Raw genomic sequence first — 18,123 nt, 5'->3', positions numbered from 1 at the left:
AACTGTCGACTCTTCCGACCTGACCAAAATGCTCTCCGTATGAAAATGGGTGCCGAGAGACTCTGTATGGCGTATCCCTCCCTGGAGCAGTTCATCAGCGCTGTTAAGCAAACTGCGCTTGCCAACAAGAGATGGGTATGGATCAAGAATTTTGTACAAGTTTTGACATTTCGGTTAATTTGTGCATATTTAGGATTGGAGTAAAACATTTTCTGATTTAGGTACCCCCTCCGGGTAAAGGGACCTTGTATCTTAGGCCTCTTCTGATTGGGAGTGGTCCTGCCCTCGGCATTGGACCGGCACCTGAATTTACGCTATGTGTATATGCATCTCCCGTCGGAAGCTACCATAAGGTGAGTTTATTATTGTTAAAATACTTTGATTAGGAAATTTTGCTCAAGACTCCTTGAGATTTTGCACATCAGATATGATGATTAGTATCTACTGTTTGTGGGTCTGCAAAGTGAAAATTGCAACTCTGGTCAGGCATGGCTCAAGTTCACAACCTTATTTTGAGAAGAGTTAAAAAAAAAAAAAAGTATTCAACAGGAATTTACAAATATATTTCGGTGATTGATTGTTATTACCATTTTTTATATCTGATAGGGGACTTCGGGCTTGAACCTCAAAGTTGATCATAAGAATCATCGAGCTCATTCTGGTGGAACAGGTGGTGTGAAGAGCTGCACAAATTACTCTCCGGTAAGTAAAGACATCAGAATTGATCTGTTGTTTCACATTATTTGTATTCGATCACCAGTTATATTCCCTTTGAGATTATGCAATATCTCATTCGATTTTCTTTTTTGGTTCCTATTGAAGATCGTGAAACCGTTGCTTGAAGCTAAGTCATCGGGCTTCTCTGACGTCTTATTCCTGGACGCAGCAACCGGTAGAAACATTGAAGAGGTTTCTGCGTGCAACATTTTCGTTGTTAAGGTAATCTTGTATCATGATAGGAATTCTACATATTATAGCATAAACACAACACAATGATAGTTTGTTCTCTTCCTTACAAAAGGTTATCTTTTTTCCATTGGTATCATTCTATAGGGAAATGCTGTGTCTACTCCAGCCACTTCAGGAACCATTTTACCTGGAATCACCCGGAAAAGCATTATCGACTTAGCTCGTGATATTGGCTTCCGGGTTATCCTTTTCTTTTTACTCTTTCGTTATCTTCTAACTCACATTTCAAGCCATGAAGCGGTCATAATATATTCCTCCAATCTTTGCAGGCTGAAGAACGCGTTGTTCCCGTGGAGGAGCTTCTTGATGCGGACGAGGTTTTCTGCACGGGCACTGCAGTAGTTGTTAGAGCTGTCGAAACCATAACCTTCATGGACAAGAAGTAAAAAAAAAAAAGTTCCCCCGAAAGCCAAAATCGTAACATATTTCTTCCTTATGGTTGCATTAGAAACCGATTCTTCCATTTGTTTGATCTGATTGCAGGATCGAATACAAAACGGGATCGGAAGCGTTGTCCACAAAACTGTATGAGATGTTAACGGGCATTCAGACGGGTCGCCTTGAAGACACAAGAGGATGGATGGTTGAGATCGATGGCTGCAACGGTTAAAGATCATCTCAAGTTCTGAATCTGTTGTCCTGTCTCTTTGCTGCAGTGTCTCTTTCTGTCTTGTAAGGCTGTGTAAGGTCTTGTCTAGGATAAGCAGCCGCTCTTTAGTAAACTCAAGACTTCATGAACATTATAATAATGCACGCATGAATAGCAAAGCGGCGTACTTTGAACAATGGCGTGAAATGGACTAATCATTAGCAATCAGTTAGGATTCGAACGGTTGTATAGTCGCGTTTGCGATATGCGAAATATATGATTGGTTGATATGTTATTATAACTAATAATATTTTTTTAATTATTGTTTGATAAAAGTTATTTATCAATTTTAATTACAAAGTTTTCAAGATATAATTTCGTCAATTTAAGGCATGGGTTTTTATGCTTTCCTGTAGAGACAAGTTTGCAATTTCTGTCGGTTATGGAAAAACTAATTGATTAAATTGAAATGGTCAGCAATTGAAATAAAATATGAGAAATCTGATCGCAGTTTTTTTACCTGCGTTTTGGCAGCCACTTGTAGCGTTTTGTTAAAAAGCCCAAAGTAGAAAGTACCCTCCCTTTTAAATAAATTTAAAACCCAAAAATTACATCAAATTTACCAAACCAATGAGCTCCCATAATCAAATTACAACATATCTAACTTTATTCATAAACATGTTCCTACTTCCTACCATAACTAAGCCAAGAAACAGCACAAGTTTTGTTCATGAAACAAAATTACCAAAACGCCTAGTGCAAAAAACATTTGATCCATACTCTGTTCCTTGTTGTTTTGGCTTTTCCTCTGTTATTCAAGAGATGCTTTCCCGTCATCCCCGTAAAGCTCTCACCCAGCATCAAGGCTAATGAGAGTTGTTGTTTTTAATCACCGAAAAGAATTTTTCGACGATTTTTCACACTTACTTCAGGCGAGGACGAATCATGCCTCTAACGCGGAACGACTAATGCGTATTCCGAATCTCCAACTTTCGCCTAGTTGAAGATCTGAGTTCATATATTGAGTCTCAGTGATGGATCATGACTGCAAACTCTCACCCTCCGCCTTGTTAGATTGCTTCTGGATGCATGTGATTAGCTTCTTCCAGGTAAAAGCAATAGCAGATAATGGCCAAGAAATCGGAGACCCATATGACAATTTCCCTCCATGGTTTCACCAGTAATCTTTGCAAGAACAGGAGCCATCCTTAAAATGGTGGAACCTGATCCGGTCTCTGACTACTATCTCTCTTTCATAAACCTTTGAAATGAACTTTGTCGCCTCGTGGCAGTCCAAGCATACTCTCAAGTTCTTCACTATACGGATTATAGTTCCCGGTTCTGTGTTCATCAACCCAAAAGCAATGGCTAGTTTCTCGCTATGTCTTGACAGAGCTGTCTCTTTCTCTTCTTCTTCGTCAACATCATGTAGCACTTCGCCTACTTCTGGGACATACCCGGCCAGTTTAAGCTTCGAAGCCATCGCATCCAAGAACAGATATAACCGTTTGGTTTCCGGATGAGACTGGTCGCCTGAAAGAAATTCATGGAACGCCCCATTCAACTCGATAGAGCTGCAACCCGGAGTTTTCTTTTTCCTACTCTTTCCAATGATCTCTCTCAGGGCGTTCACTTCATTCCATCTTCCGTATGAAGAGTACATGTTTGCCAACAAGACCTTGCAGCCGGTATGGGATGGTTCCAATTCTTTGATGGTGCTCCCAATTCTTTCAGCCCTTTGAATGTCTTTATGTAATTTACACGCTCGGAGCAGTGATCCCCATACGGCAGCATCTGGTGGCATTGGCATGCTTGATATCGTCTCTTCTGCTTCCTTCAACAGTCCAGCCCGCCCGAGTAGATCTACCATACAACCGTAGTGTTCCATCTCTGGTTCAAGACCGTGGATATCTAACATCGACTTGAAATAATATCTTCCTTCCTCAACCATGTAACCGTGGCTACAAGCATTAAGCAGTGCAACAAATGTGACTTTGTTAGGAGGAACCTTTTTAATCTTCATTTGCTCGAAAGTGTTAATGGCGTCCTGTGGTTTCCCATGCATAGCAAACCCACCAATCATTGCGTTCCAAGGCCAGACATGTCTTTTCAGAGCGTTTCTACTGTTGAAAACTTCAGTGGCCAATTCTATCTCCCCGCACTTTGCATACATGTCGATAAGGCTAGAAAGCAATCTATCGTTGTTGATGCCGATATTGCTCTTATCGATATACACATGGATCCACCTTCCTTGATCCAATGCCACCAAATTGGCACATGCTGTCAGAGCACTTGTGAGAGTGAACTCATTTGGAGGAAAACCCATTTGCAACATCTCATGAAATGTATCCAATGCCTCTGCAAAACAGCTTACCTACCGGAAAACATGAAGCTTTGAGTGAGTTCAGAACTCTTTCGAAACTTACCCGGATAGGTGAAACGCCTTCTAAATTCACTATTTTGCATGGAAATTTACCAAGCTATCTGAACATGAATTCAAGAACAGACACTTTTCCAAAAACACGCCAGCTCGGCTAGACTGTATTATATATCATTACCATGAAAACTTCTATATGACATTATCAACCATAATCTGGTAACATCATGTTGCGGATTCTGAAACAGAGTTGGAATTCTAGCATTAACCCTAGAAATACTAGAAGAAGATGAACTTAAAACACTGCCATTTTCAATTTTATCATCAGAATGCCGAATTAATGGCACCAAACAAAATTGTTTAGGGAACGCATAAATAGTGATAGAGAATAAGCTTCACCTGCACGTAGCCAGCTATCAGCGAACTCCACGAGACAACATCACGTTCAGGCATTTCATCAAAGAGTTCCTTGGCCTGATCCATCAACTCACTTCCGACAAACCCACCAATCATAATGTTCCAAGTATAGATATCCTTCAAATCTGCACAGTCGAACACCTTTTTCGCCTCGCTAACCAATCCCAAAGCCGAGTACATCCCGATCAACGCATTCGAGACAAACAGATTGCTCTCAAGACCAGCTTTTATGGCGTGAACACGAACCTGCTCTCCGTCGCAAACACTCAATCCGTTCCCACACGCCTTGAAACAGAACACAAACGTGTAACGATTCGGGGAAAGACCCGGAACCTGAACCATGGACCGGAACAGAACCAGCGAGTCGCGACAAGAATCGGGCGTTGCCGACCCAGCTTTGATCATGGTGTTGTAGAGGAAAACATCCCGTTTCAGAATTCGATCGAACACCTTGTGGGCATAAGGTACCGAGCATGGCGAAACAGATTTCAGGAACTTGTCGGCGACGATGGGATCAGAAACTTGGCCCTTTGTGATTAATTGAGCATGGATTTGATAAAAATGGTGAATTGATTTGCAGCGATTGAGGAAGGATTCAGGGTTTTGGGGAGAATTCAGGGGTTTTGTGAACGTTGAGAAACAACGTCTCATCGTTTGATAGAATGGCGAAGTCAGCGATTACCGTTACCGTTATCTTCGTCGGTAACCCGTTTCGAGATGGTAATCCAACCCAATTCAACACAAGATTTTTAAATTTGATTAATTATAAAATCTAGTTAACCCGTTTAATACCAATTTTTTATATCATTATTTTTTATAATAATTGGATTATATCATCCAATTAGTCTCTTGTAAATAAACGCGAATTAAGAGAACGGAAACGGCCATTTCGATTTCGATTAAGATTCAGATTCGATTTTTTTATTAAATTCGGTTTAATTCGGTCTAATTTTATTTTAATTGGTTTTAATTTTTTTATTAGTAAAATACTCGTTTTTCTAATAATTTTTTTATTTTTTCGGTTATCTTTTATTTAATTTGATTAAATTTTAGAAAAATCATAACTACTCGATTTTTCTATTTTAATTCGATACGATTATTACGGTTATACGTTATTTGATCCGGATGAATTCAATTCAATTATTTAGTTATTAACCACTTTAATCACTCTAAATACTAGCATCCATTTATCTTTTTACATGATCCTCCATCAAGATGTACGTCAAAAGCTCAATATCCTAAAATAGCATAACAAAATAATACAAAAAATAGAATTCACCAACGGAACTTTTTATTTTGTTTTAACAATTTGTTGCAATCCAAATCAATTAAAAACCCTAATCCGCAATATGAATTATCCTCTCTTAAAAAAATCACCATGTCTCCACACAAAACCAACAATGCAATTCTCTTACTAATCACACTATGTGTCACATTGATCAGTCCTTCCTCCGCCCAGGATTTCTCAATAGATTTCTCACACGACGCCCACATTAACCCTTCGAATCCCGACAAAGATCCACGACAAGAGTTCTTGGATGCCCACAACGCGGCACGGCACGAGGTCGGGGTCGAGCCCGTGGCCTGGGACGAGGAGGTCGCGGCCTACGCCAGAGGCTACGCGGCTCGTAGGGCCGGCGACTGCGCCCTTAAATTGGCTTTACCAATTTTTATTTATGCTTGAAATGATACAAAGGCAGCCGCCATGTGGATCGACGAGAAGAGGTACTACGAATACGAGAGCAACACGTGTCAGGCTCCGGACGGCGGGACTTGCTTGCATTACACGCAAGTGGTGTGGAGAGATAGCGTACGGATCGGTTGCGCAAAGGTTGAATGTAACGGTGGAGGAACCTTCATTACATGCAACTATGACCCCCCCGGGAACTACATCGGACGGAGACCCTACTGACGAATTTTTATTGTCGGGCGCGAATGCTGACGTGGATTCCGTGTGGTCGTCCGAATGTGGTTTAATATTGGACTGACTCCTAAATGAGTCGTAAAATATTCTATTGTTGTTTAAATGAATAATATATAATTGTAATGGAATCGAATTTAAGATATACATTAAATAGGTTTGAAATCATTGGTTTTGAACGTATTGAATATACAAAACTAAACCTAAACCTTCTCCACCCCTCATTATTCATGGGAAAAATGTATGGACATCTTTTTATGAAATTTAATTTTTATTTCAAATTTATAAAAAAAATAGAAAGAAATAAAGTTTAAAAGCTGAATTATATCAAATAATAAAAATATAATAATAAGTACATTATTTATAAAATAAATTAAGCATACATTATAAATAGAATCAAATAAATTTTGCCTACAAAATCAACATAAAATAACTAACATAAAATCAAATCAATATAATATTCTTTAAAATAAAAAATCTCGAAATATTCAATATCCTTCACTGACATTATCATACAATAATAATGAAATAATCTGCGATTCTACCATTTCTTAGCTGTACAAAAGAATATTAAACAAAAAAAATATCAAAGCCATAATGACATCCAGCTCTAAAATTCGTTTTTTCTTCTTTCTAGTTTCCCAATTTCTAAAGCTACCTAAAATAAAATTCAATTTTACTTTTTATAAAGGAAAAACGCAGTGAAGAGTGGAAGACAACTCATCACAGCAACCAAAACGACAACACGATACACGTCAAACGACACCAACTTGGCTTTGCTGTCTCAGCTCCTTCCTCAGCTTGTGAGAGAAAATCCTACACGCGTCCATGCTGAGATCCATCGCCGCGGCAAGTGCCACGTGCGCCGCCGCATCCTCCGTACAAGTCACGTGACCGACACCGACTTCGACCACCGGTTTGCTATTCTTCCCCACACCTCCCACCGTTGCCGACATCACGAACCCTTTGTGCCGCTGCGGCAGGACGAACAGAAAATCCGATTCGGATCCTGACCCGGGTCGTGACCCCGAACTCGACCCTGACCCCAGGTCCCAGCTCCCATGGGGGCTCGACGACGGGGTCGAGACCAAGCTCCCGCATTTGTTAGTTACGTCGATCACGAATTTACCGCCTTTTTTCATGCTGATGGAGGAGGAGGCGGAGACGGCGGTGGCCACGCAGTCTTGGTAGAGCTCGAGGCGGTAACCGAGGGCGTCGGAAAAGCCGGGCTCGCGCCACGCCTCGAGACGGGCCCAAGGATTCCAGGTGAAGCCATCGGGGCGGAGGATGAGCCACGCCCCCGGGCTCGACCGGGTCACGCGGTTCGACCCGGGGGATGGGACGAAGGGCGTGACCATAGAGGCCATAGCGACTGGTGAACCAGAGAGATCATGAATTGTTATCGACCATCCTTTTCTCTCTTTCGGTTGCTGCTCCTCTGTTTTTATCGTCGACAACCAGGTTCTTGAAGTGCTTGGCTCCGACATCGATAAACTGCAGATTTTGACAGAGAACATCGTTAGGGATCATTGAAATTCGGATTGTGCAAAATCGGTCACAAAACCCTGATCCCGAAACCCAAAAAGATCTGGAATCTTTGAAAAGCTGCCGAATTCCACAAAAACCGATGTTTGGACCGCCAAATCTAGAAATAGCCATCAATGGAAAATCAAACCAGTAAACCCTAATCCCCAAAACCCAAATTAGAAGCAAAGCTCTGTTTTTCTCATGAGTTAGAGAGCAGAAGACGAATACTAACCTCGACATTTGATTCCGATCAGCGGAGTTTCTAAATCCGAACTTGCAGGAAAAGACGGCCTGTTTCGTGTTTCCCTGGACCTGGAAAACTTGTGGACTGCACTCGGGCTCGCCGTCGAACTGGAACACGAATCTCGGGTCGCGTTCGACCCGAACAATGGCATGGAGCTCCGGATCTGAGCTGTATTTGTTCTTCTTCATCGCCAATTTCCTGGAACCCAAAGCAACCCATCCTTTGTGCGCCAGACACGCCCTTGTCTCCGCCGCCTTCAGATCAAGCGAAACCTTGAACCGACCAAGAAGCTTCCCACCCGCGGCAGCGAGTCCACACGCCGGAGCTCCATCACCGTCACCGCCGTCGCGGGAATAAGCCTCCACGGAGAGGACACTCCACTTGGGCTTCTTATCGTAAGCCTCGATCTGGGTCTTGCTCAGACTGAAGCAAGCGGCAACGGAGGATGCATTCCCGGGGCTCCGGGTCTCGGATTCGGGTTCGGGTCGGTGCAAAACGGGAACGGTGACGATCTGACGAGGGAAGTTCTTAAACTTGATTTTGCAGTAGCAGCTCGGAGATGATTCTGGAGAAGGATTGATTCCTGAAATAGAAGGGTCATAGGAAGGGGAAGACGACGAACCCGGAAACCTAACGGCCAAATTGCCGACGACGATCCGCACGAAAGAGCACGGATCCATTGGGGCTTGAACTTTTCTCCTCAGTGGGCTCAGCAGAACAGTGGTTTAGGGTTTTGCACAGAGAGAATTGGAGAGAGCCTGCAGAGCTTTGAGAAATGGAGAAGTTATAAAAATGGAGAGAGCCCACAGAAGGAGAGAAGGCAAACAGGCTGGAAGACAGCTGGGGATGGAGGGCATTGGAAGGGATACTGATTTTGTGGGGTCAAAGGATTTTCTCTACAATTTTTGTTTTCCTTTTTTCTTATATTTTTTTAGTTTCATTCATGACATCATAAAAGAGAGATAGATACTAGTAGTACAACTACTCTTGTGTTGGAATTTTTTTTCTTATTCTTAAATCTGAATTTTTTACATCTGTTTTTTGTTTTTATTTTATTTCATGTTACAACAAATTCTGTTGATATTAGCTTTTTTTTGTAACAATATTTATTTTTTTATTGTTTTGGTTAAAAAAATTAAATCTAATTGGCTATGATCTTATTCAATTTGTTTATGTATCCAAATCATAACATTTATTTCTAAAAACTACCACTTTATACGTTTTGCTTTTTGTTCTCATTTGTTGTTTCCTGCTGGCCTACAACATGTTTGTTTCCCAAGATTTATTTCCATTTACTAAGCTTTACTTACGGATTGATATTTGGATTTTTTTTTTTGGTTGAAACATGTAGAGGTGCAATTAGTAAAAAAAAGTATTTTATAATTGTACTAATACAAGTATTAGGTACTTGCGTATACGCCTTGAGTTCTATGCCCAACGACATCAGTAGAATTTGACCAAATTGTTTTAATTGGATTGGATTTTTGGATATATAGAAATCTATGGTAAATAAATCCCCAATGTGTTCCATTTTCTATTAGTATTGTAAAATATGTGATGTTTTGAGAAAATGGTAAAAAAAAAAACAACGTTTGCAGATTAAAATGTTAAGAATAAATTCTTATAGATTTACTAGTTTATATATTATTTAGTTACTAAATCAAATAGATTTTGTAGAAGTTCTGTATCATCGCCTCTACAAGATTGGTATTATCTCGAGAGATTCTCCTAACATTTTATAGATCAATTTTTGTATGTTATTCCCTTTATAAGAGCTTTTTGTATACCACTTGTCATGGGTTCTGCAGATTTATGGACGATTACTATTTTGTAAATTATTATATATAATATGATTCACATTTTCATAAAAAAAATAGATTTTGTAGACATCGAATCAACTTTTCCCTCATATGTAAAAAAAAATATCCATATTCAAGAAAAATATTTTTCACAAAAAGATTAAGAGAAATTTTCCTAAAAAAATTATTTCTGTAGATAAAACAACAGAATTGTATAATATAAAGTATTATGATATACGATGGAGAGAGTAACGCATCTTTGGCATGATGCAAATAATAAACAAGTGGGGGTCCATTGGAACTACAGTGCACCTTCACAGAGGTGATCTTTTTCTCTCTGTATGCAAAGTATATGATGAGCTGGCACCGAAGTGGAGCACGTACACATTTAGTTGGCATCATCATCCGTTAACTTAAGATTTGGTTTTTTCTTAGATTTTTTTTATTCTTTATTTTCAAATTCAAAATTACCCTTCATGCCAGATTTTTTAATCAATGTCGTAGCTAATGTGATTATGTAACCCTTTCTAAAAGTTATGCTCATTGTTTGTTGTCCGAGTTTTAGATGTTAGGGGCAAATTAGGTATTCGACAGTGATAATTTCGATATTGGATTATCAATTTATTCCCAATGTTTAAAATATTTACGAGATAGTGTATTTGAAGGTTAAACGAAACTTCGTTCCTAGTGTTTAAAAGTTTTACGAAAAATGAATCTTATAAATAACATAATCCAAACTAAAATTCAAAATTTTCACCCTCAATGTTTTCGACAGCCAATAAATTATTTTAACAGCATAGAAAAATGTAATTAATAATTATATATATAATATAACAACTTTAATCGTGTCAATTTGGGTCCGAGGCCCGAGGTCTGGCCCGGCCCAGTCCGAAAAATAGCGGACTTCAGACCGAAGTTTTTTTGTCCGAAAAAAATCAGGCTTTCGGGTCGGGCTCAAATCGGGCTTCGGGTTTGAATCGGGCCGGCCCAAAAATCCGAATTTTTTTAAAAAAAAAATAACATTTACAAAGGGAAGCCCGCGTACCAGCCAGATCTAACCCGACCTGACCGAACCCGAAATGCATATGGTCGGATTTCGGACTTAATTATATAGACCCGAAAAAATCGAACCGGCCCGAACCCGAACCCGAAACCTCCGGACCGAGTGCGGATACGGACTGACCCGATCGACACCCCTACTTTTTAATTTTTAACTAATTTCTTCTCTCTTCACTCTTATGAAAAAGTTCCGTTACCAATCTCTCTCGTTGTCGTAGCTGTCTTTTTCTTTTATCCTTATTTTTTTTATTCTTGTTCCAAAGATTCCACACGTGTGGCATATGCATTATTGTAAATCTGGATTCATAATTATTTTGTTGAATGATTTAAGTAATCAAAGCAGCAGAGACCCTTCTGTCAAACAGAGAGGATCTTTCAGGTGACTGGTCGAGCTTTGGCAACATGGTTAATATAATAATTATATCATATTATATAAAACGTTTTTGTATCAAATAAAAGAGACATTTAGGGTTTAATAATATAAGACTCGCTGCTCTAATGTAACGGACGAACAAAAGCAAAGCAGTTTTAGAGTATTGGGGATGAACCGATGGCAAAGAATCAACAAACAAAGCCGATTGTGGAAACGTCAGTATATATCTGTGATCGTGATGAGGAATTTAAGATTGAATCATAAAGTCATCCATGTCATTCCTCTGGTTTAGGAATTAGGAGTGCCCCTCTGCCTCCCCGAAATACGTCGGCCTGGTCAAGAGAGCCGGAAACTGGATCCGCCCCCCCCCCAGTCAATTTCCGGCACTGAAGCTAAAGAGGATTTCGTACTTTTCCAGTCCGTGACCGAAATCCCCATTGTCTTTTTAGGGTATCATCAATCTGCATGCCATTCCTACCAGATTCAACAAGAAGGGAGGATTTGAAAAGGCGGGCCCTTGGTGCAGGCGGACATCAACAACGAGTCTCACCAATCATATCCAATCCTGCTGTCGGAAGCAGGACGAGGAACTTGAAAGACTGATTTTCCCCGCGTATGTTAGTTTGGCATGAAAATAGAAAGCCAAGCAGGACATTAACTGACCCGCCAATCATATCCAATCCTCGTTTGGTGTCCGGAGCTAACAATCATATAGTGAGATAGGCTTGAGAGAATAGGGGGAAGAAAGGACAGAGAAGGAGCTTCCGATCGGTTGAACTATGGGTAAAGGAAGCATATCAGAGAAACATTTCCAGTACTCGTTACTAAGTTGCGTATGGATCACCATTGCTTCTTTCTCCATATCCTCATTCCTCCTTCTTTCCGGATACTTAGCTTCTAATGCCACAGAACCAGCTTTCCCTGATCAATCAATTCAAATTTACATGTGTGAACCTGCCCTTATCGAACGCGCTTTCACAAAAGAAGCTCCCTATGGGAATCTTCAAATGAAGAAGAAAAACATCTTCACGATTTATCCTGGGTCAGAGGTAGCGACAGTCTTGGATAACTCGACGTTTCATATCTATACATACAACCTCTCTACCCTAGACGACCCCCGATTACAGCATTCCTTTCTATTGCGCCTAAAATCTCTATTTCTGCTAATGTTTTATGAGCTTCTATATATACAGCAGGCCTATAAATATTCAATTTTTTGGGAACCTGCCCACACCGAACGTGCTTTCACAGAACAAGCTCCCTATGAGAAGTACGAGAGGGGTACAAATACTTATCACTATCCAGATATTCAACTGAAGAAGTAAAACCTCGTCAGTCTTCACGATTGATCCTGTCTCCGAGCTGGCTAGAATCTTGGATAACTCGACGTTTTATATTTATAAGTACAACCTCTCTCCCCTGAACAACCCCGGTTACAGCATTCCTTTCTATTGCGCCTAAAATCTCTATTTCTACTAATGTTTTACAAGTTTCTATTTATGGGGCCAAAACCTCTAAATCTTCAATATTGACAGCTTCATCCTCCATTTATTTCCCACCTACCTTTAGGAGAGAGCCTCCAGCAACAAGGGGCAAGAAACAAAGTTTGGAACTATTCCTGCCAAAAAACAAAGGACCTACATCTCATCCTAGGAGATAGCAAATGAAAACACTTCTGACTTTCCCTCTGGTCTAACCCTATGTAGACTCGCTTTCAATACTGTTCCGGGTCACACAGAGGATAAGCCATGCTCCAGCCCACGGAACCAGCTTTCCCCGATCAATCAATTCAAAATTACAATTTTACATGTGGGAACCTGCCCTCATCGAACGTGCTTTCACAGAAGAAGCTCACTACGGGAAGAACGAGAGGGTACTTATCACTATTCGGATATTCTACTGAAGAAGTAAAACCTCTTCATGATTGATCTTGGCTCCGAGTTAGCTAGAGTCTTGGATAACACGACGTTTCATATCTATACGTACAACCTCTTTGCCCTAGACAACCGCAGTTACAACATTCCTTTCTAATGCACCTGAAATCTCTATTTCTGCTAATATTTTTTATGAGTTTCTATTTATGGGGCCGAAACCTATAAATGTTCAAATTTATGTGTCAACCTGTCCTCATCATACGTGCTTTCTGTTAAGGTTCAGAATCTGAAACTCAACTTTTCAGCACCAATCGAGCCTTTATTCCTCACCGAAAACCTGAATACAACTTTGGATGATCTTGATTTATGAGAGGATCCCATCCTCTCATTCCCCAAACAAACCCTAACCCTTTCTCAAACTTTTCTCCGATCCCTTTCTCCTCTACCTAATCTGTATTTATAACTATTCATTGCCGCAACTACTAACTAACTAATACTAACAGCCAAAACAACCCATACTAACTATAGCCCAGGTTCATAACCCATACATCTATCACTTTCACAGAAGAAGCTCCATGGAGAAGAACAAGAGGAGGTACTTATCACTATCTGGATAATCTATTGAAGAAGAAAAACCTCTTCAGTCTTCGCGATTGGTCTTGGCTCCAGGTTATCTAGAGTCTTGGATAACTCGACGTTTCATATCTGTACGTACAACCTCTTTGCCCTAGATGACCCGGTTACAGCATTCCTTTCTATTGCACCTAAAATCTCCATTTATGCTAATGTTTTACGAGTTTCTATTTATGGGGCCGAAGCCTATAAATGTTCAATATCGGTCAGCTCCATCCTCCATTTATTTCCCACTTACCTTTGGGAGAGAGCCTCAAGGACAAAGGGCAAGAAACAAAGGCTGGAACTATTCCTGCCAAAAACAAAAGACCTACTTCTCATCCTAGGAGTTAGCAAACCTGTTGGAGTACAAATGTAAACACTTCCGGCTTTGCCTGCGGTCTAACCCTACGAAGACTCGCTTTCGGTACGGCTCCGGCCTCATCCGCTCATTCTTCAACATGCATTGAGAACATTTGAAACACAGAGAAAAAGGGCACCCTCCAACTGTCAAAAGTCTTGTCCTTGGGCTGGTGCCCTTCAACTATATGCAACCACTTCTCTTCCTCAGACGTCCTACATGCATTGGACAAAGAGGAAGAATTTCTAAATCATTTCCCATCCGACCCAACCTCACACTCTTTCTTCCCGATCTGTTCTACTTGAAGAGATCAAATTTCTCCCGAGAACGCACGATCTAGCTAGTGGTATTTCGATGGGGATTCTATCTATCGCTGCAGGATTTTCCGATTCAAGATCACTGCAGGCCGCCTAATGGCGGTAGGGTAGGGTGGGTGGTACCGCTCAGACCGCGGCCGAATTTCCCTAACCTCGTTAGGGCATTGAACTTTTTGAATCGAATGAATTTCAACTGAAAAGGGAAGAATCATAGAATCTTACTTGAGAGGGAGTAGTTGCTCGACTGAAACGACAGCCTGACTGATGTATCAGCCGCCGGAGCGGTGAGCGTCTCCCGTTGTCACGCAGCTGGAAGAAGCGAGGAGAGACGCCCCTAAACTTCGATGACATATTTTTATCATTTTTCGTAAATAATTTCCCTTTGAATTAAATTGGTCTTATAATTTTTCATAGAATTTTGGCCACGTGTCCTTAGTGTATTGAGAAACAGGTGATGATTTAAAAAAAGGGCAAAAACTATCATTATTTTATAATTATTTTGCCTTGAAATAAAAAAATGCTACACCGGTTTTTATCATTAAATTAAATAAAAATATGCCGAAGAATATATTTAACTTAGTTCAAGCGTTACAAGAGAAACAACATATAAAATATTAGTTTATAGATAAAAAGAAAATAAATAAAAATAGAACGACTATTTTATGAATTTCTTTGCTCAAATTAAATTGATTTTAGCAAATTTTCATAAATATTTTGCCTCCATACCATGAGCGTACTGCAACCAAAAACGAGAGACAAAACAATGATTTATAAACTTCTTTCCCTTAAATTAAATTGGCTTTACCAATTTTTATTTATGCTTGAAATGATACAAAACATAACAGAGAAAACACATACACACACATATATATACCTATATATATGTATATGACTTATTCAAAGCACAATAAAATAAAGGAAACAGCATGCCGAAGCCTTAAAAGGGAGGAAGATCAAATCCACAATCAGGGCCAAGCCTGAACCGCCCTCTTCATGTTTAAACCCTTGAACGCCGTACCCATAAGGCGCAGCCACCTCAGGAGGAGGGTTCATGTTGCTGTTGTTGTTGATGGGTACGCTTCCCGTTCCGACATCTCTCCCCTGATGAAACAGATCCAGTTCATGAGAACCGCCGGCGCCGTTGTTGCTGTTGGAATGGTTTCCGACATAGAAATTGGCCGGGGGAGGAGGGGCGGTCGGGTGGATGAGCTCGGAGGCATGACAGGCGACCGTCTTCTTCAGGTCGTCGAGTGCCTGCTTGAGTTGAGTCAGCTGTTCGAGGTCAAGCTCTTCGGGAGGTGATTCCCACCAGTTGGCCGGATTCCTGTTGGATTCCCTTATCCGGCTCAGCTGTTGCCCTCTTTTCTTCTCAATTTCGAGCTGGTCCAGCACCTACAACATTTTCTCATCCGTTAAATTTCGTTTTTAATGAAACAAAATTGAATCTTGTCTGACGCTTGGACACATACACATATATATACCTACGCATAGCCACATATATGTTTATACTCGTATACATATATATACACACACATACCCACATGTACATATAGTACATTTACTTGCTCACACACACACATATATATATACATATATAATTGACCTGACTAAGCTCGTTGTTGAGGTCCCGAATGGTGGCGTTGCGATGGGCCTCGATGAGTTGCATGGTGGGGGAGTTTCGGTTAGGAAGGTGAGGGCGACCGCTCATGAAACGATCGACGACAGTGTCGACACAAGGATGGCCGAAGGAGAACGCTTTCCGACCGGGAGAAAACACGATGATAGCCACCTCGGCGCCGCACATGGTGCAGAGTTCACTGGCTTTTTTGAAAAGACCATGTCTTCTCTTCGAGAAGGTGACCTGAAGATTGCTCTCGTTGTTCATCTTCACCATCTCTATCTTTCTACGGCCCTTGCTCTTTCTCGCCCTACACATTAGCAAGAGAGAAAATGAAGAAGAAGAAGGAGATGGTGAAATATGAGAGTTGAGGATGAAAACGATGCGGAGGCTCACGTGGTATTTATAGGTGGGGAAATAAAGGAAAAGAAACCCAAATGCGAATGGGTGATAAGGGTATCAAAATCTTTGTTGGTATTTCAAAGATATAATTAATGTTTTTGAGTTGTATAATACATATATATTAATGATGAAGTTAATGTGGCAATTTACTTTATATTTGTTAAAACAAGTTGTTTTACCAGTTTGGAAAATTTCGAAATCTTTATCATTTGTGAATAAAAGGAAAATTTTTTATTATGATTTTAATGTGATTTTATCTTTTTTAGTTGTTGAAATTTTATTTTGTGCACGATATTAACATTAATCCTTCGCCAGCGATATTCTCCATCTTACTTTTTTTCATTAAAGTTAACCTTATCATATATTGTCAAGAAACTGAAAATATCTTGTCAATTTTTCTATATATAATTCGGATATTTATACCAAATATACAATTAACACGCTGTGACTTAATAAATAAATATATTTCGTTTGAAACTAGTAGTACAATGTCGTATATTTAATAAAATGTACGTAAAATATTTTATATATAGAAAAGTTTTGCAAATACTATGGACAATATCTACGCTTTTTTAAATTTATATTAGTTTATAAATGGATATATAGATGATTTGTACGTACAGTGGAATTTCGAATTAAAATTAAAACTCAATATTTGAATATATAATATCCAATATGAATATAATCCATGTCACTATAAAAATATTTAGATATCTACTTTTTTTAATTCTCTTTTGAATTTGTTTAAATCGTAACACAATATATATATATATATATATATATATATATATCACTAGTTGAGATTTTTCACTATACATGAGCTTTTTGTAATGCTAAATCATAATTACAATTCACGTTTTAAAAATATAATCATAATATAACAGTGCAAAAACTCGTCAAAAAATGTAATTCAAAAAGTATATATTTTTAGGAATTCAATGAACAAATATTTCGTAGATTTAGGTTATGAATATCAATACACCTTTATTTGTTATTGCGTATAACCGTGATGGTGAAATGATAGATAGGGAAATGAAATGATAGTAAGTAGTGTAAGATCAAGACCGAATGAGCATGATGTTAATGGCAACACGAAGAATATTCATATTGATCATGCATGACATATATGGCATAGAAAATATAGATGACATATCGATCATGTCGATCGTATCGATGATATCGATTATATTATGATCAAGTCGATGAAGATAACATAAAATGACATATCATACATACACATGACACATGTCGATCATGTCATATCGATCGTGATACAGATTAGGTAATGCACATGACATAGATAATACATATGACACATCGATCATGTCGATCGTATCGATCATCATGATATCGATTATATTATGATCAAGTCGATGAAGATAACATAAAATGACAGATCATACATACACATGACACATGTCGATCATGTCATATCGATCGTGATACATATTAGGTAATGCACATGACATAGATAATACATATGACACATTGATCATGCAGATCATATCGATCATTATGATCAAATCGATGAAGATGATCCATTTGACATAAATACTACAAATGATTTGGACCATTCGTAATAATACCGTTATGTTTGAATTATGTTATTGTTTTACGTAGTTCAAAGATTTGAAAATTCATATATGATAGTAAAAAAATACATA

The 18,123-nt window shown here is 39.3% G+C and overlaps 4 protein-coding genes and 1 long non-coding RNA gene across 6 annotated transcripts in view; 1 reads left to right on the top strand and 4 right to left on the bottom strand.

The window, feature by feature from the left end:
• LOC104826506 (branched-chain-amino-acid aminotransferase 6) overlaps positions 1-1,779 on the top strand; it is a 3,188-nt gene extending 1,409 nt beyond the window's left edge. The window contains exons 4-10 of the mRNA XM_010559240.1: positions 4-135; positions 222-353; positions 607-702; positions 823-939; positions 1,054-1,149; positions 1,239-1,351; positions 1,453-1,779. Of these exons, the coding sequence (XP_010557542.1) occupies positions 4-135; positions 222-353; positions 607-702; positions 823-939; positions 1,054-1,149; positions 1,239-1,351; positions 1,453-1,579 (813 nt within the window). The 3' untranslated portion in view covers positions 1,580-1,779. The remainder of the gene's footprint in view (positions 1-3; positions 136-221; positions 354-606; positions 703-822; positions 940-1,053; positions 1,150-1,238; positions 1,352-1,452) is intronic.
• A 760-nt stretch (positions 1,780-2,539) lies between these two features.
• LOC104826505 (pentatricopeptide repeat-containing protein At3g62890-like) lies at positions 2,540-5,083 on the bottom strand. Its single transcript, XM_010559239.2, has 2 exons — positions 4,335-5,083; positions 2,540-3,932 (listed from the first exon to the last, which is right to left on the bottom strand). The coding sequence occupies exons 1-2, from the start codon at positions 5,001-5,003 to the stop codon at positions 2,733-2,735; spliced, it is 1,869 nt and encodes a 622-aa protein (XP_010557541.1). The 5' UTR covers positions 5,004-5,083; the 3' UTR covers positions 2,540-2,732.
• A 1,660-nt stretch (positions 5,084-6,743) lies between these two features.
• Positions 6,744-9,017, bottom strand: LOC104826503. Its single transcript, XM_010559238.2, has 2 exons — positions 8,033-9,017; positions 6,744-7,767 (listed from the first exon to the last, which is right to left on the bottom strand). The coding sequence occupies exons 1-2, from the start codon at positions 8,722-8,724 to the stop codon at positions 7,029-7,031; spliced, it is 1,431 nt and encodes a 476-aa protein (XP_010557540.1). The 5' UTR covers positions 8,725-9,017; the 3' UTR covers positions 6,744-7,028.
• Positions 9,018-11,893: 2,876 nt separating this feature from the next.
• Positions 11,894-14,791, bottom strand: LOC104826502. 2 transcript variants are annotated; one of them, XR_773779.1, is made up of 2 exons: positions 14,662-14,791; positions 11,894-14,337 (listed from the first exon to the last, which is right to left on the bottom strand). It is a non-coding gene; the product is annotated as an uncharacterized LOC104826502 (long non-coding RNA). The 2 variants fall into 2 exon arrangements; XR_002024619.1 differs by having other exon boundaries at positions 11,894-12,196.
• Positions 14,792-15,336: 545 nt separating this feature from the next.
• LOC104827420 (agamous-like MADS-box protein AGL62) lies at positions 15,337-16,441 on the bottom strand. Its single transcript, XM_010560594.1, has 2 exons — positions 16,043-16,441; positions 15,337-15,831 (listed from the first exon to the last, which is right to left on the bottom strand). Exons 1-2 carry the CDS (start codon positions 16,373-16,375, stop codon positions 15,337-15,339), a joined length of 828 nt encoding a protein of 275 aa, XP_010558896.1. The 5' UTR covers positions 16,376-16,441.
• Between the last annotated feature and the right edge of the window lie 1,682 nt (positions 16,442-18,123).

Source organism: Tarenaya hassleriana, unplaced genomic scaffold, assembly GCF_000463585.1.
Source record: "Tarenaya hassleriana unplaced genomic scaffold, ASM46358v1 Cleome5, whole genome shotgun sequence".
In the NCBI taxonomy this organism is placed as follows: Eukaryota; Viridiplantae; Streptophyta; class Magnoliopsida; order Brassicales; family Cleomaceae; genus Tarenaya; species Tarenaya hassleriana.
Note: the sequence above shows the minus strand (reverse complement) of the source record. Positions and strands in the feature narration are given on the sequence as shown.